Source organism: Maniola jurtina, chromosome 5, assembly GCF_905333055.1.
Source record: "Maniola jurtina chromosome 5, ilManJurt1.1, whole genome shotgun sequence".
Lineage (NCBI taxonomy): Eukaryota > Metazoa > Arthropoda > Insecta > Lepidoptera > Nymphalidae > Maniola > Maniola jurtina.
The window spans coordinates 8474015-8496616 of NC_060033.1; the positions used below are offsets into that span (position 1 = coordinate 8474015).

Genomic DNA, 22602 nt, shown 5'->3' on the forward strand with positions numbered 1-22602 from the left:
GAGGCCAATGCAGCGCTTTCCATTGCGATGTTGCCATTCCAGCACCTTGGGGCCTTGTCTATTGGTTCTTCGAACTATGGGCTCCACCCGTTGCCACTTCAGCTTCGCAACTCATTAGCTATATCGGTTACTTTGATTCTTATAAGGATCCCCCCATTTCTGATCTGATCACGTAAGAAACTCTATCGCCCGCTGAATGACCACGTCTCAGATCCGTATACCATCTTTATAGTTAGGTGTAAACATGATATGATTTACTCCTTAGATCAGCAGAGCCGGGCGGGCAGTTGGTGACTGAACGATGGCGACCTGACTGGGGCTGGTATTTGGCAACTACGAGAAATTTCATCGTCGCTGAAATTGACGCTAGAGGCTCCGGTGGACAGGTACAGTACCAAAAGTCGACAGACAAACAGTTTCATACACAAAGGATTCAAATCAACTGAAGATAAGGGAGACAATGTGGTTAATTCTGACGTAAAAGGTCTAAATCTAATACTATATTTTTTGCTGGGGGCATAATAAAAGGGATAGAAATATCATTTTAGTTTAGTTTAGGATAGTGTGCAACAAAATCAGTCACACTTGTCGGCGAACGAGAAAGTGAAATATACCTGACTAGTAGGTAGGTATACAAAAAAAATGCCTAATGTTTTTTTTTATACAGGGTGAAGAACTGAGAACTGAAATTTATCAGAGATTACTATCGACAGACGTTGAAGACCAGATCGCAGTTCTATCGTAAGTATTCAAAAAGTTTTCATTTAGTTTGTCTTTTTTCTCTCAACGCAAAAGTTAGAGGTCCGTACCTGCGGAATCCAGACCACTCGAATAGGAGGCCAAAGACTTAACCACTAGGCTATCACCACTTTTCTCATTCAATCAGGCGAACTTTAATTGTTAAAATGTACGGCAGATATCTTCGGGATAACCTCAAAATGGTGGACGGATCGCGGATAGGTGCGTGGGGCCACGGCTACGGCGCAGGCGCGGCGCTGGCGCTGGCCGCGGGCGACGCGCGTAACCTCACGCGCTGCCTGGCTCTCTTAGCGCCGCTTGCTGATTTGCGACATCATAGTGAGTATCTTATCTACTGTTTTTTGTGATCTTCCCTATAATCCCTACCCAATAATCACCATGATCAATCCATCTCCAGCCCACTGTTTAGCACAGGTTTCCTCTCACAACGAGAATTTAGATGAGTTTAGGCCATAGTCCGCAACGTTGGCTAAATGCAGATTGACAGACTTCACACACCACTACTAAGTAGTGTGTGTTAGTAGTAGGTAAGTGAGAACATTACACCGCTACTAAGTACTTATTTAGGTACTACATTATTAACTTTGCCGAGTATAATATTTCGTCTTTCTAATGGTACGACTCCACTATTCAGATTCGGCAAATGCCGACTCTACACGACCTACATTTGGGTTAGCGCGAATCAGCAGAACGAATTACTATTGACGACGGTCACACAGTTCGCGATATCAAGAATCATTTGCTAATGAGGTACCCCCTTACGTTGTTTTAGATTCGTACTGGACGGAGCGGTACTACGGCTGGGGCAGCGGCGCGGGCGCCGGGCTGGCCGTGTGGCGCCGCGCGGGCAACCTGCCGCCGCGCCGCCTGCTGCTCGCGCACGCCACTGCCGACCTGCGCGCGCCGCCGCCGCACGCCCTCGCGCTCGCGCGGGCGCTGATACGCGCACAGGCCTTGTACACGCACCAGGTACTTCAACTCTTTACTTTGGTACTTGTCAGACTATCAACCCGTCTTTAAAAATATAAGTTCAGTTAAGTCAATATTAACATCAAATCTTATAAAAGTATCTTTCCTTTCCTTTCAGGTTTATCCAGACGAAGGCCACAAATTCGAGCGTTCCAACCTGCACGTGCACAAAACTATGGAGCAGTTCTTCGACGAGTGCTTCGGTCCTGTCGAGCTCGCGGACTGGGACGCGGGGGGGATGGGCGGGCTGTTCCCCTTCCGCGACTAGTGGCAGGCCGACGGGTAGAGACACCCAGGAGATTTAAGAGGATGAGCGGTCATCTGATTTTATTGATGAACTTTACCCCTAATCATCTAGCCACGACTTTTAACCAGTGTGAGCGGCGCGGCACGCGAATCAGTTGGCGTCATGAACAAAGAGGCGGTGATTTGTCGATGTATTTGGTGGTGCGAAGTGAGGCGCTACAGCGAGGTTGTCTGCGGAGGACTAGAGGTTGCTTTACGATTGATTTGTCAGTTTCGCGATCTGAACAGTACTTGCGGTTGCCGCAGGCATTTCCTTTCCAATGTCACCCAGAAATCTTTTTACCAAAAGCCAACTAGGTAAAAACATGGGCAAGAACAGTGTCGCCCACGATCAACGCCAGCTCAAACAGTGGCAGCGCGTACTTGACTTTCTTCATACAATTGTTTCTCGCTGCACCGCGTTTGCTACCGCTTATACCTAACGTAAAAGTCGTGGGCAAGCCGTAGATTGAATTGGGTACGTTAAATTCGAATTAATGTCAGAAATCGTGGCACATCACGATTAATATGGCGGTTTTTAACGCCAAAACGAGAGTAGGCCTCTGGTACTAAACAATTTAATGAGGGTTATTTCTCGCTCTCTTGAACCATGGGCATTAAGTTGGAATCGTGCCTCTGTTTTGATGACCGAACGACAGTTAGCCCAACTTTGCCACTTGGTAAATAAGTACTCAACGACACCCGTCGACAAGAGTTAATTTTCGCTCTCTAGTTGTTTGAATGTTAATTAATATCCAACTAATAATGGCATCATAATTAAATAAAAACTAACGCTCTGGCACTGCTAACTGACAGTTGGCCCAATTTATTCAATTAAATAATTTCAACAAGGGCATACAAGGGTTCATAGTATCGATAGTTAATAGCTCACTAGTTTGAATGTTATAACATCAGGGGCTATTAATTTTTTAATTAAACGCCTTTTTCACAACTTTTGAAGATCCAATAAAATTGGATAGATTATTATCTAATCATAAAGTATGCCTAATGAAATACTTAACATTCCTTAAATCAAAGCTTAATCATACGAGTGTAATACCCCAATCTATATTAAGTACATAAGTATTTACATACAAATGATTCCGTTTCATACTTTATACCTAAGTATACCTAAAATATTAACATCGATGTAGGCACAAGATCTAACCCTTTGCCGGTCAACAACAAAACGATATTTTATTTATTTTCCTTTATTTAAACCACACTGGATAAAACAACCAAAATGGAAATGTACTTAGGTAACGTTTCGCACCAAGCAACATTTAACAAAAAAGTAAATAATATATTCTATAGAATTATTATAAAATGGTAGAGTAATATATGAAAAGTCATAATGGTGCATTTTAAAATGAGTTCTAATGAAGAACTCTATATTTAAGCCTAAATACATATTTACTAGGTAGATGGATTTAGAAAGGTGAAAGATGATATTAAAATAACTTTTTAAAAACCTCGATGTATTATTAGAATGTTAAGTATATTTGGAAAATAGCATGTGAACAATTTTCGACTCCATAGACAATAACAAATTTCATTTTAGTTTCCTTAGTTTTGTTAGGTACAATCTTTTAGACACCTACTACCTATTAAGCAAAGATATTATAAAAATTAAAACTCCAGATAGGCAAAGCTGGATACAACTAATAATTTGAAAATTGAAGACAAATCCGTACTCATACGCGACTGACACAGACTACATCCAACTCTAGAAGATATTGGCGCAAGCTTTACGCACATAATGGACACCTGTGGGCGTGCTTCAAAAAATGGCGAAAGTCAACCTGGATTGCTTAGTAGATGAATAAAATTATTTAGTGGATGAAAGTAGTATTTTTTGTAAGTGATTTTGTTATCAATAAAGATGTTTAAATAAACAAAATAAATAAATGATATTGCTCTTATTCTAAATAGGTACTACCTATAAAATATAAATATACTCAATTCAATGTTAATCCAATTTCATTCTGTATACAAATGAAATTCTTATTTTTAGATAGACACTAAAATCTTGAATAAAATAGGTACTTCATTACTATTCCTTCTTAGAATACTTAATACTCGATGTTATAGAAATCTTATCAAGCTCTAATAAGTATATTCTGTTAAGTTTTTGAACTAAATTGTTCACATCCTATTTCCGGGGTCATAACTCCGGTGAAATTTTCTTATGATTATTATAAGGAATAAAAATCTATATTTTAGTGTACCTAAATGTATCAACAACCACCTAAACATCTTTATCTATACTTATATTTCTATGTCGCTTTCAATGTCATCGTAAAAGAGATTACTTAGCTTTAACATGTATTTAGAAATGTTGTCTAAAACCCAAGTGTTAAATATTAATAAATCAAAAGAATATTTCCATATACATCCATACATTTCGTAATTATTTAAAAGAATCTCCACTGAATGTTTCTAGGGTAAATATTTAAAGATGAACAACTAATTTTTAACAATATACTTACGTGGCTTAAATTTTTAAAAAGACAAAAGTACGTATTAACAAGGATGCCATAAGGCTACGCGCACATGACGTGGTACGTAACACACGTAATATAAATCCAATTCAATATTTTTCGTCGTCGTACCTTTACAAATAATATAACCGACATAATAATATTTTAATAACGAAAAACCTTTATTCAAGCAATAAATCCCTACCTGTATGTTTACCCTTGTCGTGTTAACCCTAAGATGATAATATCGTTTAGTCAACAAAGTCTAGTCATCATTATTAATTAGAAATAAGTATGAGAACTTCTATGTTACTTTTATGGTTATTATTCTTAGTTTATCAAAATCTGCCTATTCTTCAACGTACATAGGTAACAACTTCTTGTCATTTTAATTATTATTATTTTTAGGTACTTAACTAAGTAAGATTATATCCAGCGTCTGAAATGTAATTAATTATTTAGCTATTAAAATCATCAAAACATGATTACGCGTTGGTTAAAATAAATCCCCCGCCTAGAGACATACCTAATATCAAAACAGCTAAATGTGAAAAGAACAATACGGTAAGGTACTCATTTAAAGAAAAACAGTAGGTATGTCCTACTAACCATATTTTAGTAAACGTCGAATTTTTAATTTTAATAGATTAATTAACAATAAAATATTAGAAATGTTTAATTGTATAAAATGTTAAAATGTTTATTTATGTTGAAATTCTTTTTCATTTTGCACAAAATATTTTTAATCAATATAGTTATTATCAAAATGCAGGCGATTTAAAAAAAAACATAGGAACTTTACATTTTGTCATTTAATTTGTACCTACCTACATAATATAACCATATCAATCTCTTAGAAAGCAAATAGATTGTTTTTATCCAATTTTTAATTGATTTTCTAAAATATATCTACAGAATTTCAAACAGTAACAGTATGAAGGCGGTTGCCATAATAAGTATATCACAGAATTGTACGGATCCGCGCGGTTTATTTCGCATTGCGGACTTACCCTTAATGTACCTAGGTACCTAGGTATAGTGCCCGGCAAATAACTTGAGCATTGACGCGATTGGCTGGCGAATGGCGGATGCACGCGATTGGTTGATCAGTCGGCGCGAGTGCGCGCGAGTGGTCGATACGTCAACTTTCGCTTCCCGGATTCGTCAACTTTCTACCACTACGCGGCTTCAGGTTCAAGTTGTTTGCCGGGCACTATACTTTGTAAATGAAGTTGGAGGATCTGTGCATGTGCACTCGGCCCAAGCATTGTTCAGGAATAGAAGTGTTCGATTTCTATGGCGATACCGTTAAAATGGCCAATTTTAATAATGTAACATGTGCGCTAAGTATAACAATAAAGGTGATATTATTAATATCTTACTACTAAATAAAAAACCGAAAATAATGAATAAGTACTCGTGTAAATTATACGAGCAGGTAATGAGTAAATCGTCAATGAATAACAGTGCGTAAGTCATTTTGCGGGTTTTAACATTTTAATGGCATTCGATGAAGATAGTTAGTTCACCCGATTCTTCGATCATAGATTTATATATACTTAGTCTGTGACCCGGTTTCATTCGACCAATCAGAATCATAATTAATAATAATAATTTAGTTCGTCAATGACTTCATTCTAAACCCTTTTTCAAAAATACATCAATAATTATTATAACAGTTGTTAACGAATGTTTTATACAGTTTTATTTATTGACTTACGCACTGTTGGAACTTCACTGACGAAATATTAAATATTATGTATGTTTAAATTAAATATGTATGTATTTATAAATGCTCAGTGGATAATATGTTGTTTATTTATGTTGAAAAATGTTGTTTTATAAAAAATTGTTTCCACCAACGTGTTTTATTTACCTATACCAACTTCTACCTACGATTTTGAAAGCATAGACTGAGTAGAGAAGAGGTCCGCTAGCGATAAGAACCCTGAGTTTACACATCTCAAAAAACCGACCAAGTGAGAGTCAGACTCGCGCACTGAGGGTTCCGTACTGGGATATTTTTTCCAACATTTTGCACGGTGACTCAAAAACTATTATGCATAAATATAAATAAAAATTTTAAAATGTAAATGTAAAGCCCTTTCATGATACCCCACTTGGTTTATGTAGTTATCTTACTTTGAAAATTGAAACACATTTTTTTTTAAATGATATAACCACAAATTCGCGGTTCTCGGATTTAATCCTGTACTTATGCTATAAGACCTACCTACCTGCCAAATTTCATGATTCTAGGTCAGCGGGAAGTACCCTATAGGTTTCTTGACAGACAAAGTGATCCTATAAAGGTTCCGTTTTTCCTTTTGAGGTACGGAACCCTAAAAATCAAAGTAATGTAACGCTGACGTTACATTACTCTGAAGTAAACTGGACCGTAATTAAAAAAGAAAGTAAAATAGGTTAAACTGATGGACTGTGAAAAGCTAGCAGGCAGACACTTTCGCATTTATAATATTAAACAGGAATTAAAAATTATAGAAATGAAAGAAATATGTAGGTAACCGGAATTACGTTTAATTATCTTACAGATTTATTCACTTAAATAAATAACATTGCCTACTCTACCGCTAGCAAGCCCCTGAACAACCAAGCACCAAAGAGACCTGCAAAGATAAAATAATGTTATTTTTCTAATTGTTTTGACCAACTATCCTAAATCCTAATGTAACTTGACCTGTCATACCCCTTCCCTGTTGCATTGGACGGTGTTCTGAAAGGAAGTGTAGTTGGAATGCTAGCGAAAACTTAGGTCAATTATTATACAGCCTAAACTGTCCTAAACACAAAATACTAATAATAATTATTTGCCTTATACTAGTAATTATAGTGATTTAATGTTTTTTTAACCCGCAATGTATAGCGTGCAAAACGGGGTCAATGCCCCGCCTATGACGCGGCATTGACCCTGCGGCACCTATCTACACAACGTTCGTTGACCTCTACTGTCATTCAGGTGTTTTTACAAATTACAGGATGTTTTATTTCAAGTTCGCGTTTTTTTTTGTATTGTCTTATCAGTTATCATCAATACTTTCTTCGTTTTTGCTAGCGTTTTTACGCCTTCACTTACCGTTTACTTCCAGCGGTTGTTCTCATAGTCCCATTTCGAGGATAGTCCGTCCACAGGGTTGACCTTCAGGTCCAGCATACGCTTCAATTGTGCCTTCTGGCTCTCCTCGCTGAACGACTCGGGCAGAGGGGAGTACACTGAAAATAAAATAGATTCTTTAACCAAAAACCCACAACTTAAGTTTTATTTAATTACTGTTTATGGTGATGAAATGTAGGATAGTAAAAAGGTTTAAAAGAATTTGCTCTTTTCTTTATTCCTCATTGTAGTGATCCCTTTCCATTAAACAGAATGGTAGGAGTTCTCTAGGGAAAGTAATGCGATGGGTTCTCACTTAACAGATAAGATTGCAATGGAGTGATAATAACCACACCGATGGCTTACACTAAGTCGTCGATCCCAGTTATTATACCAAGGCACAGAGAAAACGAAAAGGGCAAATTCAGACCTCCATAGTCTCAATGAAAGACCCATCAAGTTATCGAATTGGGTAAGTTGTTTAACAATCGCAATCAACTGATATGCATTGACACAACAAGGCCACACGTTCCTCCCTTTTTAATTACTGTGTAGTAAATTTTATAACTAACAACCTAACAAACCCAGCATAACTATTGCATAACAATCTTATGGTACATACCGAAGAGTTTCATGCCCATGTATGCCCAGAGGGACATGGAAGCGATGATGAGCGCCCAGCCTAGGGCCCCCTTCCACTGTCCTGTGGGGGCCTGGAATTCAGCGAAGGTCTGGCAGAAGGACGCCCGGTAGAGGGCTTTCTTCTCTTCTACGGTCAGTTTGCGCCAGTCACCCTTTTCTTTTTCACGGAGCACCTATAATTTTTTAATGCTTTATTAGGATGTATGGAACTGTCACCGTATAGGAGAGCTGCCGAACATACATACATGTGACCAACTTTATCCGTGCGACTAACCCGCATCTTTATCTGCGTGGATTTAGTGGAAAAGTAGAGAATTGACCAGGGAGTAACATAGGATACTTTTTTAACCAACTTTTTTAACAAAAAGGGAGTTTTTTTTCTACCCATGTACACCGAAATCTCCGAGATTTCTGAACCGATTTGCGTCATTTCTTTTTTAATCGATAGAGGAACTTTGCGACATTGTTTCATAAAAAATTTGGAGTCCAACTGCTCAATCCTGATGCTGCAGGGGATCTGACCAATCCACGCGGGCGAAGCTGCGGGCATCAGCTAGTCATTAATATTGTGTCAATCTTAATGCAATAGATTATTATGATTATTTAGTCAACTATTTATTAGGATATTACTACGTACTTTGATATCAGGTGTGTCGGGGCGGAATCTCACAGCTGGAAGGGGGTAGTCGGGCCTGTCCATATAGTTTGGCTGTCCATTGAAGCCATAGCCTACCCACTCACGGTTGCCAATCTATTTAAAAAAAAAAAAAACAATCAGTAAATTCAGAAATGGCTGAAATTGGTAAGCAGCACAAGTATGTCTCTCTTATCGAGAGTTACATTTTTGATCCACTTGCCGTGGAGACCCTGGGACCATGGAATCTTAGCTAACAAATAATTTATGAGACATTTCACCCGATTCTCATTTCACTTGACCAGTTTTCACACGGATCCGCACCATTGTACAAGAAACCTTAAACCAGTATGATAAAAATTTGCAAGTTAATGACGGACAGCACCATCTGTATGTGATTTATTTAAATAATTGTTTGATCGGGAATACATTATATCTTTAATTTTTTTGTGTTATTACTACAAAATCAAGGTTTTCAGATTTTTTACTTTACTTGTGCGATGAGACATTGCTACATGCCAAATTTCATATTTCTAAGTCAACAGGAAGTACCCTATGGGTTTTGATTCCTTCAAATTGAGAGACACAACAGACTGAATGAGAACCACGTGATCCTATAAGAGTTTCTTTTTACCTTTTGAGGTACTGAACTCTAAAAATGTTTGAAGTTTTGATTATTATAACTTGCAGCTTACCTTAGCCACCTCACTAGAAGCCCTTGTACCGGCAGGCACCCGGATTGCATCTAACAATACACGGCGCATAAGAATATTCGCCATCTGTAAAGGGGTTTATGAATTAGTGTACATTCTAAGCCACAGGGAAAAAACTGGTTAGATATAATCTGCTTTATCACAACTTCTAACCAGATGCTAACTATTAGATTCATACAATAAACACATTCATCTGATCAAAACGCTACAAACTAAAGTTTAAGGTGCCAACTGACCAGGAGCATTTACAATTTATAAATACTTCTTCCTTTAGCTCACTTCTTGAGAAGGTGAACTGAATGGTGTATCTTTTGGCATAGTCCATTTAAAATAAAACAGTCAGTTAATAAAAATTAATAACAGGCAGTGGCAAGATATTTTTTTTTTACTTGATCAATAGCATACTAGACACTTTCATTAATTTTTTTTCTCTCTCATCTGGCTTTACACCTTTCATTAAATAAGAAATAGAACCTGAGTGCCAGCCAGTGGTAGAATAATTATTAGACTGCCTTATTAAATAAGTTTAGTCTTGAGAAGTATCGATTAGCGCTTGAAAGATAATGTTCCTGATAACATTCATATTTAATAGGTTATGTGTATTGATCACTTGTTACATAACGAAAATTTTCTGTTTCTTTCACATAATTCATTCAAATTTCTATTTGGATGGTAGTTTTAATTTATATATTATGCAATACGAAGTAACATGAAACATATGAAGTTATTTAAATTGAAAAATAGTGTTTGAAATTAGAATTACAGTGACATTTCCATACCTGTTAAAATTGAGTCGTATTTATCACTTACGTTTCTTAATAATAGTAATAAATGAAACACTGTTCACTAACAAGCAATTAATTTTAGTTCATTAATATTTTACCTTTTTGAAGAGGGTCGCTCTACCGATAATATATCACAATTTTCTCAACACCACCCCAGAATCGATCGAAATTCGAATTCGAGTAGAGCGAATGTCAACTGTCATTGTCAAAAGTAGCTGCAACTGTCAATCTGCTAACGCGCTGGTACGTTAGAACGGCCCGGGTAACATTGTTATAAATTATAACAGAGAGCAAAGGTGTCTAGAATACCAATTAAAATGTCTTACGTAAACATGTGGAACTATGTTAAATTAGATGTTCTGAAAGATTCTTGAACAATTCACAATACAAAAGATTTTTTTCTTTTGTATTATTGGTATTAAAAATCTGTAAGTATTGGTAAAAAAAAATTTCACAAACAATGGATTCGAACGGATTGAACAGAACAGATTGAATCCGTTGTTTGTAATATAAAAAAGCTACGGGCCAACATGTTGCTCGGATCGACAGAATCCAGTGCTCTCGTTCAATGTTATCACTTTCATCCCTCTGGCTGTCGGTTAGGTAGGTACTACATTAGTGTCCAAGGTTCTTGAACTCAGTTACTTGCTTCAGGGGATTTCACACAGAATAAAACAGAAAAGAGAGATAAGTAATAGATTACTTAATTTAAAAGTGGTTAGTTTGTTTTTCTCTCAACAAATAGCTCACTTTTTTTAGTGTCGTAACCTGAGTCCATTCATTCCAGCATAATCTTCAGTGAGTTGCTTTGACTGAGGGGCTCAGCAGAACAACGTTATCCGCAATCCGCAAAACTAAAAATCGTTTATGCTTACGAATTGCGCCTAACATCAACCTAACACCCGACACTAGCTCCGATGAGCCTCTCATCTCAGCTGGTTTCCATTTTCCCCTTATTTTTCATTTTTTTTTAAGTATTAATTTATACAGCCTAGGGAACGTCAGTTTAAAACGTTTAAAACCTCTTAGTAACCTTAAGCATCATCAAAAAATTTGCGTAATAAAATGATTTTATCATGATTTTCTTTTAGTTCAATTTTTTCGAACTAAGAACAACCATGGGTAAGCTTGGCGTATATTAACGCCATTAACTTCCACCCTCATATCCAAACTCTCGCGATCTCACATTGACCAACCAGTGCAAGCAAGCGGCAAGCCAAAGGCAGCCTCCACGAGCGTCAACCCAGAAATACATACATACATACATCTAGAAACTAAAAATTTTCGTTTGCAGTAAATACTTACAGGGATATTAAGAAATTCCACCTCAGCAAAGCCGAGACAGCTTAGCTAATCCTAATACTAATAATTATATCATGTGAAATTTTGAATTTTGAATGTTTGTTACCTACTCAACCACACCACAATGACTGAACTGGTTTGGCTACTTATTATACGAGTGCCCTGAATCAACACATTTTAAGAGTTCCCGCGGGAGTTTTAACAAACTCACATCCACGCGGATGAAGTCGAGGGCATCGTTTATCATCGAGGTAGGTAAAATATAAAATCGTGATCAACAATCAACATTGCTTTACTATTTGTTTATTTTGACTTAGATCAATAGGGGAGATCATAGTTGTTCAAATCAACAATTCCTATATCTAATTGAAAATAAATATTTAACACTTTGAGAATTAATATCTATATTCGGAATTTCCTACCTAAATAAATCGCTTTCAGGCAACTCACTAACTACTTTGTGTTTTGCTCTTGTCAAGTCATCAAAATTAACGGGAATGCTCATACCGGAAAAGTCATCCCATTCATCACTAACTATATTATTATCGTCTACTGGGATCATTTTTACATTGTCCTTTTTTTCATCATCAGATAAATACAGTAAAGTAAGTAAATTCTCATTTTTAGACTTATGGGAACCCTTGGATTTTATATCACTATCTTTAGTCTCCTTATCAACTATTGGCGTCACCATTACATCTCCTTTAACATTTTTTTCCATGCTTACGTTTTCAATCAACTTTTCTATGTCTTCATCAGAATCATAAACACTTTGTTGATTTTCCGCATTAATTAGAGTGACAGCAGTATTTTTATGACTTGCGCCAATTTCATCTGTAGAAACGTCTTCATATTCTGTAATTCGCTTTGCTTTTTCAGTTACGTCTTCATAATACTTTGTTCCATATTTGACTGTCGTTTCAAGCTCTATACTCCCTTCAACATCTTCAACGTCTTGATCTTCAGCTACTTCTTCGCTGTGAAACATAGTAGCTAAGAAATCTTTAAAGACATTATTATCGAAAATACGGAGTTGGTTGTCGATAACCGATATTGGGATTGGAGTCATTGTTCCTCCGGTATGCGGCTGTATTTTAAACTTTGTTGGTTTTTTAGTTGAATATAAAGGTAGAGCTGTAAATGGATCGTGTAATGGTTTCAGAGTTGTTCTCTTTTTAGAGACCGGAATATCCTGAAAAAATCGTACATTGGCCTTAAAAATGTTCCTAATGCTTTTTTTTCATGAAAAAATAAAATATATATGTAAAATGTAATGAAATACGGACCATTTCCATTATTTCTTCAATCCAATCACTGTAGTAGCCTAACTTAGTAAACACTGTTGGAGCATCTGGTGTCCCACATACGGGAGATCCAAAACTTATTATACCCATCAATTTACTGTCTACTATTCCAGGACCACCAACGTCACGCTGAAAAGAAATTTTGCAAAGTTATACTTACCAACTAGTAGTGAAGTAAACGAAGCATTTTCGTCGGAAGTCCTCAGAAACAGCTCCGATTTTGATGATTTTTTTTTTTAAATTCTTGTTTTTTATACATTATTTAAAATCAGAAACGTTTTGAAGCGGGAAAATAATTTTTAGTATTTTTTTATCCATATGTGCGATATTTATACACGAAGTCCAGAAAAACGCTACCTTCTCTTTGAGAAGTTGTAAAGGAGGACAAATACTACAAATGACCTTTAAACACTTAAGGGCGAAAACCGCCCGTTTTTGAGTTATTGATCGTTTTCAGAAAAATACGTATTTGTTTCTTTTAAAAATCTAATAAAAAAAAGTGAGGCATATTGCCGACTTTTTATTTGATTTCTAAGTACTAGACATCTCAATTAATAATTGTGAATACTAAAATAAAAATAATCTTTGTAGGTTCTCCGGTTAGGGATCCAAGACTGTACCAGTTTCATAATTTCTATTGGGTTACTTTGCCAAAAATGCTATTTTTTTTAATGTTACAGAAAATTTTTTGGCCTGCAAATTATTTGCAAAGCTTTTACACATTCTTAGCTATCTAATGATGTACAAAACTTTAAAATAAGTTGAAAATTAGCTAAAAAAATGGTAAAATAATAGCACAAGGGAGAAATTTCTTAACGCTTAAATTTTAAACAAATCGTTCCTATCGATCAATTGAGCTATCCCGTGGCCGATTTTATGATCAGACTTGACTAAATCACATATTTACAGTAAACTGTTACCTCTTTCTAAGTAGAGACTACCTCTAAATAAAGAAAAAAACGATTTGTTTAAAATTTAAGCGTTAAGAAATTTCTCCCTTGTGCTATTATTTTATCATTTTTTTAGCTAACTTTCAACTTATTTTAAAGTTTTGTACATCATTAGATAGCTAAGAATATGTAGAAGCTTTGCAAATAATTTGCAGGCCAAAAACATTTCTGTAACTTTAAAAAAATAGCATTTTTGGCAAAGTAACTCAATAGAAATTATGAAACTGGTACAGTCTTGGATCCCTAACCGTGGAACCTACAAAGATTATTTTTATTTTAGTACTCACAATTATTAATTGAGATGTCTAGTACTTAGAAATCAAATAAAAAGTCGGCAATATGCCTTACTTTTTTTTAATAGATTTTTAAAAGAAACAAATACGTATTTTTCTGAAAACGATCAATAACTCAAAAACGGGTGGTTTTCGCCCATAAGTGTTTAAAGGTCATTTGTAGCATTTGACCCCCTCTACAACTTCTCAAAGAGAAGGTAGCGTTTTTCTGGACTTCGTGTATAAATATCGCACATATGGATAAAAAAATTATTTCCCCGCTTCAAAACGTTTCTGATTTTAAATAATGTATAAAAAACAAGAATTTAAAAAAAAAATCATCAAAATCGGAGCTGTTTCTGAGGACTTCCTAAGATTGGCTATTTTACGGCTTTATTTACTCCACTATAGTTACATAAAGGTAAATCAAATAGGTAGGTATCAAAATATTCTAGTCGTATTCTAGTAAGTAACTATTGATTTTCTTTTGAATGAAGAAAAAACAGTTTTTTGTTTCTATCGTCTTATATATCTACCAAAAATTAACCAGATGAAATTAACCCTAGAAATCATTATAAGGCAGAGGTTATCTAAGCCCTCCTTGTATCACTCCTTCGTTAATTAAGTAGGTACAGACAATAAAATGTGAACATACATTACAAGCCCCTCCGCCTCTAGAAAAAAATCCAGCGCAGAAGTTCTTCCTGGTAACATACTCTCTGAAATTCCAAAATGTATTGAATTGAATGAATTAAAATAAGAAGATAATATTATGAGAGCTGCAGTATGTAATTCTAAAAAATACTATAACGTGATTACCTTGAATAAACGTCTTGGCAGTCTTGTAATGGATATACATGAAGGACAGTATATGACAAAATATTTTTCCAAGGGTTACCAATAATAGGGCTGTGCTACATGAACAAAAATATTTGAAAAAGTCAAAAAATATAATATTACTTCAGTAAGAACGATTAAAATGACTAATTTTGAAGAATTTTGGTATTTTGAAGATAGCTTGCATGTAGGCTACATTTTATTCAGGAAAATCAAGGAGTTTTACGGAATTTATAAAACACCCCTGAAGCCATGAGATTATAATTTTAAAATAAAAATGTTAAAAGCTATCAAATACATTTATTGCTAGTTATTCCTCTCTGGATTAACTAGGAATGAACGTATTTGATACCTTTTATACACGATTACATTTTTTTTATTTGCCGTTTTTCACTCAGCGTTCACTAGATAGATTCTATTATCTAGTGTGAAGATTGAAATTTAAAAAATATTAGTTACAAGGTCTTACTGTTTTTGCTCCCCATCCTAGAATAGTTATGCCTGGAGTGGTCACAGGAATACCTGAAGGCTGTCTATCAAAATCAATTTTCTTTATTCTTCTACTCTTTCTCCTAAAGTTTAAATGCCTGACCAATCGTAACAAACAGATATTATTTCTCAAGGTCTTTGGATTATAGCTGGGATGAAAGTATATCTCAAGCACGGGAATTACTTCTCCACCACCGCTGTAGAAGCTGCTGCCAACACGAGCTGACAGAAAAGCTGGATTTTCCCGAAATAATCGATTATTCCACGCCCTTGAATGTAAAAATACACCAAAATATAATTTTTAAATAAATAATAGGTAAGATTTACTAATAAGCAAACTCGAATCTATAGATACGAATGTAGGAGTATATTGAGAAGAAGATGAAATGCCTAGAACAACATCATAAATTATAAGTAGCTTACAGTTGCAAGCACGATGAAGCCGTGATAATCAGGTCAGATTTAATTATCGATCCAGCGCAGTGAAAGTTATTGAAGATTTGGATGGACGCCATGAATGGAAAATATTTTATCTTGGTTCTATCGCCTTTGAAGATTCGACGACCACTGGTCTCTAAGTATTGAAAAATATTACTTTAAATAAGTAGGTATGTACATTTTACGTAAGTATAATATGCAATAATATGATATTAAACAATCAATAAACGAAAGATTGAAGGTACCCCAAAATTCGTTTTCACTTAGAATGTTATTGTCGTCAGATTTGTAGAAATTGACCGAGTCGTTAGATATCCTTTTATGCTCTTTCAAGAGATTTACAATATTGGCATTTATATTCAGATATACTTCATCAACATTATTTGTCTCTTTTAATTTTTTTAGAATTTTTAGAAAATATAATATATATCTGATAACATTATCATCATTATATTCTGTTGATTTATTTTTACTATTTTCTGTAAATTGGTTGAGCTCAAAAACATTATTTATCATTCCCATAAAATCTGCTGTTTTATTTACATTTTTACTGCTTACTTTTACCATTCGAGCAATTTTATTTAAAGTATCATAATCTTGCAACGCAAGAGACGTAAAATATTTGTGAATAGTTGAATATTCCTTTAATTTTATATTTTCTTTGATCTGTTTCAATTTAAGATTGTAAAAGAGGCTATTAAATGTGTTACGTATAATGGCTTCAGATTTTACAATCTCGTCGTCAATCGGTGGCATTTCATTAAGACTTTGAGTTAATTCAAGATAATAATTAAAAACGATCGAAATAAAAATACTGCATTTGAAAGGATGCATGTTAAAATAAACTAAGTTTATAATATCACTCTTTTTTTTAACAAATTCGAAACTTTAAAACAGAGCTAGTTGTTATGCCAATGTGTACCTACGAGTAATTTATAGAATGTTAGTAAAACTTTATGAGTTTATTTTACGTTTGCTATCGAAAATGTCCCTTCCGCTTTTTTATTTTCAATTGATTTCCAATAAATATTATATGTATTGTTCCTACACTAATAAATAAGGACTATTTATATACCTACCCTAAATATATTACAATACCGATTTTCATTAATACAGTAAAAAATCGTTAACTTTGATTTTTTATACGAACAAACGTTAAATTATTATGAACCTATGAACAGCTATTTAATAAAAAATAAGAAACCAGATAATAAAACTCACAAAACCATGAAAAAAATTAAATGTCTGTAGGTACTGTCAAATTGTCAACGTACCTACTTAATTTTTGTGAATTTTTTCGTAACGATAATAAGTATCTAATTTAGTATTAGATTAGAAATTGAAATGTATGCGTTTATTAAGCCTCGTGGTACTTTCATTCCTTGGGCAAAAAACATTAGAACGGCTTACGGTTGCTGCAGAACTGGAACTAGGGAGATTGTTGGGCACGGTATAAACGGTTGCGCGAATTACAAAGATGATGTCCTTTTTCCCTTCCCTGCAGTAAGGTTCAAAGAAATGACTAGAGACATTTGTGTAAGTAAGAATAGAATTAATTTGTTCATAGCTTTGGTACCTATACTCATCAAATGTCAAATCAATCCCAAAAATTCCCTCCATTGGCTACCAGCTGCTATCGAAAGTTAATTCTTCCTGATGGTAAGTAACCTGGTAAGGATCACTAGGTAACCTGATTTATTCGTATAATAGGTTTAGAACATTAAAGATCACAATATTCTTCAATATCTGCATTCTGATCAACTTCCTTGATTATGAAATTAAAGATATTCATTATGGGAACCGCGTACCGGTAAGCGCAGTGTGGGGCGACCTCCAGCCCGCTGGATGACCTGAAGAAGGTAGCGGGCAGCGGGTGGATGAGGAAGGCGGAGGATCGTGTTTGGTGGCGCGCTCTTGGAAAGGCCTATGTCCAGCAGTAAACGCTTACAGGCTGATGGAATAGAACGGAATGGAATTATTATTGTTTTCATCATCAATCCATCGCCGACCCACTGCTGAGTCTTTTCTCAGAATGAGAATGTTTGTTTGTTTATAGTCCACCACGCTGGCCAAGTGCGGATTGGCAGACTTCACACACCTTTGAGACATTATGAAGAACTCTCAGACATGCGGGTTCCCTCACGATATTTTCCTTCACCATAAAGCAAGTGATATTTAATTGATAAATGTAAGTTAAAAGTGCGTGCCCGGGATCCTGGCCTGACGAATAGGAGGCCGACGTCTGAACCACTAAGTTATATCACCCTTTTAAGGAAATTATTGATTACCAAAGATTGCTCAGGCTTGATATTGATTTAGGCACTTAAAGAAAAGGAGAAAGGCGATTGGCGAATGCTGTGCTGCGAGGAGAAGAAGGCACTGTATCGCGCCTCGTTTTGCCAAACTTTCGCAGAATTCCAAGCGTCAACTGGCTTGTGGAAGCTAATCCTCGGCTATGTATTCTTCATCACATCATTTGCTTTCTGGGGTGCCATGTTTTTTCATTATTATGGTAATTTTCGAAATCCTATATTATGTTCATGTACATATTATTGGCGTCACTCAAAAAAACAGGTATTATTTAAATATTTTTATCGAATTATTGGAATGTCCTCTCCAAAACCAACACAAAAAAACACAAGTTTAATGTGTAAGGTTATCCGAGAGTTTTAATCTAAACAAACTAATGCCAAAATAAATAATTTAATTAGAGCGTGATTGCTATCACAACATCTAATTATTCAGTTCACAATCCAAATACCGAAAATATGCGATATCGCTCCGAATCTCGGAAGGAGACTGAACTAAAACCTTCAAAACACCCGTATTTATGCAAGTTCAATCTTGTCGGCCTCCTAGTAACAGATTGTATGACATCGAATGAGCGAAATATCGATTTTATCAAACTACCTGCATAAGATAAATTAATAATTTTATATTATTTTTGACAACTCAAATCAATTTTTAAAAATAACCTTACAATATAATAAATTTGAAATTATTTATTGTAGGAAGGTATACTAGGTAAGTAGCAGTTTAAAAATTATAACGAACTTTTCACGTGCAGTTGAAGCATTATTATCGACGACGCACTTCGATTAGCTTTTACTTAGTAGTAAGAAAAGGACCTCATTTCTTACTTACTTCTAAATACATACCTACATATGATAGATCGATAAATCACCCACTGCGCAGGTTTAAATTCTTTTAATTTCTAATGACATACAGAATATTCCAAATGTACAATTACTGTTTTTCTTAGGATTCCGTACCTTAAAAGGGAAAAAGAAACCCTTATAGAATCACTTTGTTGTGTGTCTGCCTGTCTGTAGTGTCTGTCAAGAAACCTATAGGGTACTTCCCGTTGACCTAGAATCATGAAATTTGGTAGGTATGTTATAGGTCTTATAGCACAAGTAAAAGGAAAAATCTGAAAACCGTGGATTTGTGCTTATATTATAAAAATCGAAATTGTTATTTTTTGTAAAGTTAGGTAGATAAAGTCTAAAAGATTTAACTCTTTCAGTATTTGAGCCGCTTCCGAGCTCATTCTCGAAGGAATCGCAGAAGGCACAGTTGCGAAGAATGCTGGAGTTACGAGTCAACCCTATTGACGGCCTCTCTTCCCATTGGGACTACGATAATGATAAATGGAAGGATTGAAATTATCATCTTATATACCTACCTACCATTTAAAACATTGTTAGTTTCTTAATGATAATAATTATTTTATTACAGTATAGAAGTCTGAAGGCACTTGATTAATAATATTAAAAAATTAAAATATGATCATGGGTTTTAGTTTCATAACCACCCCAAAAACCTTCCTATATTATTTTATTTTCACTTATCAGTTTGTAAATGTCAGAAATAATTATAGTGGATACTTATATTAAAATTCAAGAGCGTATATAAACAGTCGACAACCACAATTTCGATGGTGTTAGTCTGAAATGGCTAATTAATCTGTTACGTAAATAAATATAGGTCAGAATCGATTTTTTTTCTTTCTCTAGGTAATCAAAAAAAAGGGAACCAAGTCGTCGTTAGGTAGGTATTTTAAAAAAGTAAGTACATATAAGATTCTTAGCCAAATTTTGCGAAAAAACTATCGTTTAAGAAATTTAGTGACGGTAAAAGTTTTTAGCAACTAGGGCTGATTACGGAACCCACCTAACCTTATGTTTGATTGCGTGTTGTGAGCTTCTGACACGCAACTGCCTAGTTTTTTCAGGATTAGTTACCTATTTTATGTTGTCTTCTATGATTGATGATTCATTAACTTCCAGATCGGCTTTATAAAATCTGTGTTGGTCAAACAATCTCGTTGTTGGTGTAGGTATTTAGGTAAAGGAACCCTTTTTAGGAAACTTTTGCACAGCATCAAACTAGTAGGGTTAGGTAAAGTATAGATAGTTATAGGTAAGTAGGTCCTTAGCTCCTAATTAGAACGTAGTTTTTGTGAAGTAATATTATAATTTATAATTATTGTCCGGATGTATGTTTATCCGTGCGTGAACCACTTAACGCAGTCTATAAATACTTGCGGGATTTTTGTGAAATCCAATCGTTTGGTGCAGTTTTAGTAGTTAAAGAAGTACCTGAATACAAACATGAAGTGTGCTGTAAGTACTTACCTTTAATATTAATATTTTTATAATTAAATATTATTGTAAATTAATAAATAATTTCACTTCAAAACTAAAGTTTAGCTTAATCAATTACATTGACCTGTATTTAATAAAAAACCGGCCAAGTGCGAATCAGACTCACGCACCGAGAGTTCCGTACTCGGATATTTTTTTCGTCATTTTGCACGATACATCAAAAACTATTATGCATAAAAATAAATAAATATCTGTTTTAAAATGTGCAGGTAAAGCCCTTTTATATGATACCCCACTCGGTCCAGTTATCTTACTTTGAAAATTGAAACGCATTTTTTTTGTGATGTAACCAAAAATTCACGATTTTCGGATTTTTTCTTTTACTTGTGCTATACGACCTACCTACCAAATTTCATGATTCTAGGTCAACGGGCAGTATCCTATAGGTTTTCTTGACAGACAAGACATACAGACATACGGACAGACGGATAGACAGACGGACAATAAAGTGATCCTATAAGGGTTCCGTTTTTCCTTTTGAGGTACGGAACCCTGAAAACCAAGGAAACCTAACTAATTACCAGATAAGTTACCTAATTACTGTTTCGCTATCGGCTTTAATAATATTGCGTGTGGAAAATAGAAACTAGGTTCACTTAGGTGCCTATGCCTACATGAGATCGATTAAAATAATAAATGGGCACCTATATGGTACTTACTTACAAAACCTACCTATTACTGTAATTTTCAGACTTCATTTATTTGTTTTCAGGTGGCCATAGTACTAGCTCTCATCGGCATGTCACTCGCTCACCCGGCTCCGTCCGGTTTGAGTGGACTAGGTAACCAAAATACTACTAAGAAAAATATTACTAGCTGATACCCGCGACTTCGTTCCCTTGGATATAGGTTTTCCCCGTGGGAAATCATTGATTTGCCGGCATAAAAAGTAGCCTATGTGTTAATCCAGGCTATACTTTATATTGTATGTACTTTATATCCATTCCAAACTGCCTAATCCGTCCATACATACAAACTTTCGCGTTTATAATATTATAGTAGGATATTATATTATTTTGTATGTATAAAATATAAAGGTGCAAACAAACTGTCGTGGTGAAGGTTTGTTAAATTAAAACAGGAAGCGATGATATTATAAGTAGCTGGCGAATAAAACAGTGTGATTGCGCCTGAACTGAATCCTCCTCATTTAACTTTCCTACTAAATTTTACTAATTATATAATATAAAGATGGGCACACTGCCACATAGTCTTTCTGTCTTGGCGCTGACGCTTCCGTAAAGTCGATCGTCATTCAGTATTTGAAGTTCTACATCACAACACACTACACAGTTTGCTTGCACCTTAATACTTCCTTAAAATAAAATGCTTTATACCTAGAGTATTTTCTCCTAGAACAGTAGGTAAATAACTTCTAACCATCCACTTGGATACTTAAGATTATGGTGAATCCTGGAAACTAACCGATACGATCCTTAACTTTTCATCTCTGCAGCATTCCACTTCCAAGTACTATGATTCAGTACAAACTGATTTAAACCTCCCTTTCCAGTGAAGGGAAGCGTGAAGAGAGCTCGACTGAGGCGGTTCTCCCGTTCCTAGACCTGCCCGAACACAACTTGCCTAACATAGCTGGCAAGAGCCCGCCTAGCCAGTAGCCTGTATGTTATGCACAATCTGAAGTTACGTTTCTTCCACAGTATCTCCTCTGCTGCTACCCGCTGTAGAGGCTAGATCCAGCATCGTCAACCATGGCTACACCATACCTACCCCGTATCCTTGTCAAACCTATCCCTATAATCAAACCGTTGATTGTCGAACCAATCTATAAAGTCCCCATCGTCAAATCTATTTACGGCGGCTGGGGAGGTTACGGTTTACATTAAATAGGTCCTACCTATACCTAATGATCTAGCTAAAATAAACTGGACCGAATGTTGAAAGTTAAACCCCTGTTCTATACACTTTTGTATCAATAAATCATTTTTTATAGCTGGTATGTG

At 35.3% G+C, this 22602-nt stretch overlaps 4 protein-coding genes and 1 long non-coding RNA gene across 12 annotated transcripts in view; 3 read left to right on the plus strand and 2 right to left on the minus strand.

Moving 5' to 3' along the window:
- Positions 1-4512, plus strand: part of LOC123865628 (inactive dipeptidyl peptidase 10) — a 268820-nt gene extending 264308 nt beyond the window's left edge. For all 6 annotated transcript variants that reach the window (XM_045906784.1, XM_045906783.1, XM_045906786.1 and 3 more), the window contains exons 15-19: positions 266-386; positions 668-741; positions 917-1077; positions 1532-1728; positions 1847-4512. In XM_045906784.1, coding sequence (XP_045762740.1) covers positions 266-386; positions 668-741; positions 917-1077; positions 1532-1728; positions 1847-1996 — 703 coding nt within the window. In that variant the 3' untranslated portion in view covers positions 1997-4512. The remainder of the gene's footprint in view (positions 1-265; positions 387-667; positions 742-916; positions 1078-1531; positions 1729-1846) is intronic.
- Positions 4513-7011: 2499 nt separating this feature from the next.
- LOC123865633 lies at positions 7012-10600 on the minus strand. Of its 2 annotated transcripts, none has more exons than XM_045906794.1 (6): positions 10478-10600; positions 9577-9660; positions 8885-8998; positions 8228-8420; positions 7588-7724; positions 7012-7120 (listed from the first exon to the last, which is right to left on the minus strand). In XM_045906794.1, the coding sequence occupies exons 2-5, from the start codon at positions 9658-9660 to the stop codon at positions 7591-7593; spliced, it is 525 nt and encodes a 174-aa protein (XP_045762750.1). In that variant the 5' UTR covers positions 10478-10600; the 3' UTR covers positions 7012-7120; positions 7588-7590. The 2 variants fall into 2 exon arrangements, with proteins under 2 accessions (XP_045762750.1, XP_045762751.1); XM_045906795.1 differs by having other exon boundaries at positions 10374-10572.
- Positions 10601-11977: 1377 nt separating this feature from the next.
- On the minus strand, positions 11978-16897 carry LOC123865629. 2 transcript variants are annotated; one of them, XM_045906788.1, is made up of 7 exons: positions 16682-16897; positions 15957-16107; positions 15514-15802; positions 15027-15121; positions 14863-14926; positions 12968-13114; positions 11978-12873 (listed from the first exon to the last, which is right to left on the minus strand). In XM_045906788.1, the coding sequence occupies exons 1-7, from the start codon at positions 16803-16805 to the stop codon at positions 12100-12102; spliced, it is 1644 nt and encodes a 547-aa protein (XP_045762744.1). In that variant the 5' UTR covers positions 16806-16897; the 3' UTR covers positions 11978-12099. The 2 variants fall into 2 exon arrangements, with proteins under 2 accessions (XP_045762744.1, XP_045762743.1); XM_045906787.1 differs by having other exon boundaries at positions 16217-16897.
- A 161-nt stretch (positions 16898-17058) lies between these two features.
- Positions 17059-19760, plus strand: LOC123865634. Its single transcript, XM_045906796.1, has 3 exons — positions 17059-17507; positions 18291-18483; positions 19498-19760. Exons 1-3 carry the CDS (start codon positions 17316-17318, stop codon positions 19632-19634), a joined length of 522 nt encoding a protein of 173 aa, XP_045762752.1. The 5' UTR covers positions 17059-17315; the 3' UTR covers positions 19635-19760.
- Positions 19761-20418: 658 nt separating this feature from the next.
- On the plus strand, positions 20419-22596 carry LOC123865636. The gene is made up of 3 exons (XR_006796010.1): positions 20419-20596; positions 21351-21420; positions 22300-22596. It is a non-coding gene; the product is annotated as an uncharacterized LOC123865636 (long non-coding RNA).
- The last annotated feature ends 6 nt before the right edge of the window (positions 22597-22602 follow it).

What these genes read in the sequence shown, in the direction of transcription:
- LOC123865633 (XM_045906794.1), bottom strand. Translation starts at nt 9,660, where the DNA reads ATGGCGAATATTCTTATGCGCCGTGTATTGTTAGATGCAATCCGGGTG. An exon ending in CCGACACACCTGATATCAAA is followed by an intron (nt 8,421 to 8,884) that starts GTACGTAGTAAT and finishes AAAAAATTATAG; the next exon opens with GTGCTCCGTGAAAAAGAAAA. An exon ending in CATGGGCATGAAACTCTTCG is followed by an intron (nt 7,725 to 8,227) that starts GTATGTACCATA and finishes TTTTATTTTCAG; the next exon opens with TGTACTCCCCTCTGCCCGAG.
- LOC123865629 (XM_045906787.1), bottom strand. Translation starts at nt 16,805, where the DNA reads ATGCATCCTTTCAAATGCAGTATTTTTATTTCGATCGTTTTTAATTAT. An exon ending in TAGGATGGGGAGCAAAAACA is followed by an intron (nt 15,122 to 15,513) that starts GTAAGACCTTGT and finishes TTGTTCATGTAG; the next exon opens with CACAGCCCTATTATTGGTAA. An exon ending in GAGGCGGAGGGGCTTGTAAT is followed by an intron (nt 13,115 to 14,862) that starts GTATGTTCACAT and finishes ATTTCTTTTCAG; the next exon opens with CGTGACGTTGGTGGTCCTGG.
- LOC123865634 (XM_045906796.1), top strand. Translation starts at nt 17,316, where the DNA reads ATGTATGCGTTTATTAAGCCTCGTGGTACTTTCATTCCTTGGGCAAAA. An exon ending in AAATGACTAGAGACATTTGT is followed by an intron (nt 17,508 to 18,290) that starts GTAAGTAAGAAT and finishes ATATTGATTTAG; the next exon opens with GCACTTAAAGAAAAGGAGAA. An exon ending in CATGTTTTTTCATTATTATG is followed by an intron (nt 18,484 to 19,497) that starts GTAATTTTCGAA and finishes TAACTCTTTCAG; the next exon opens with TATTTGAGCCGCTTCCGAGC.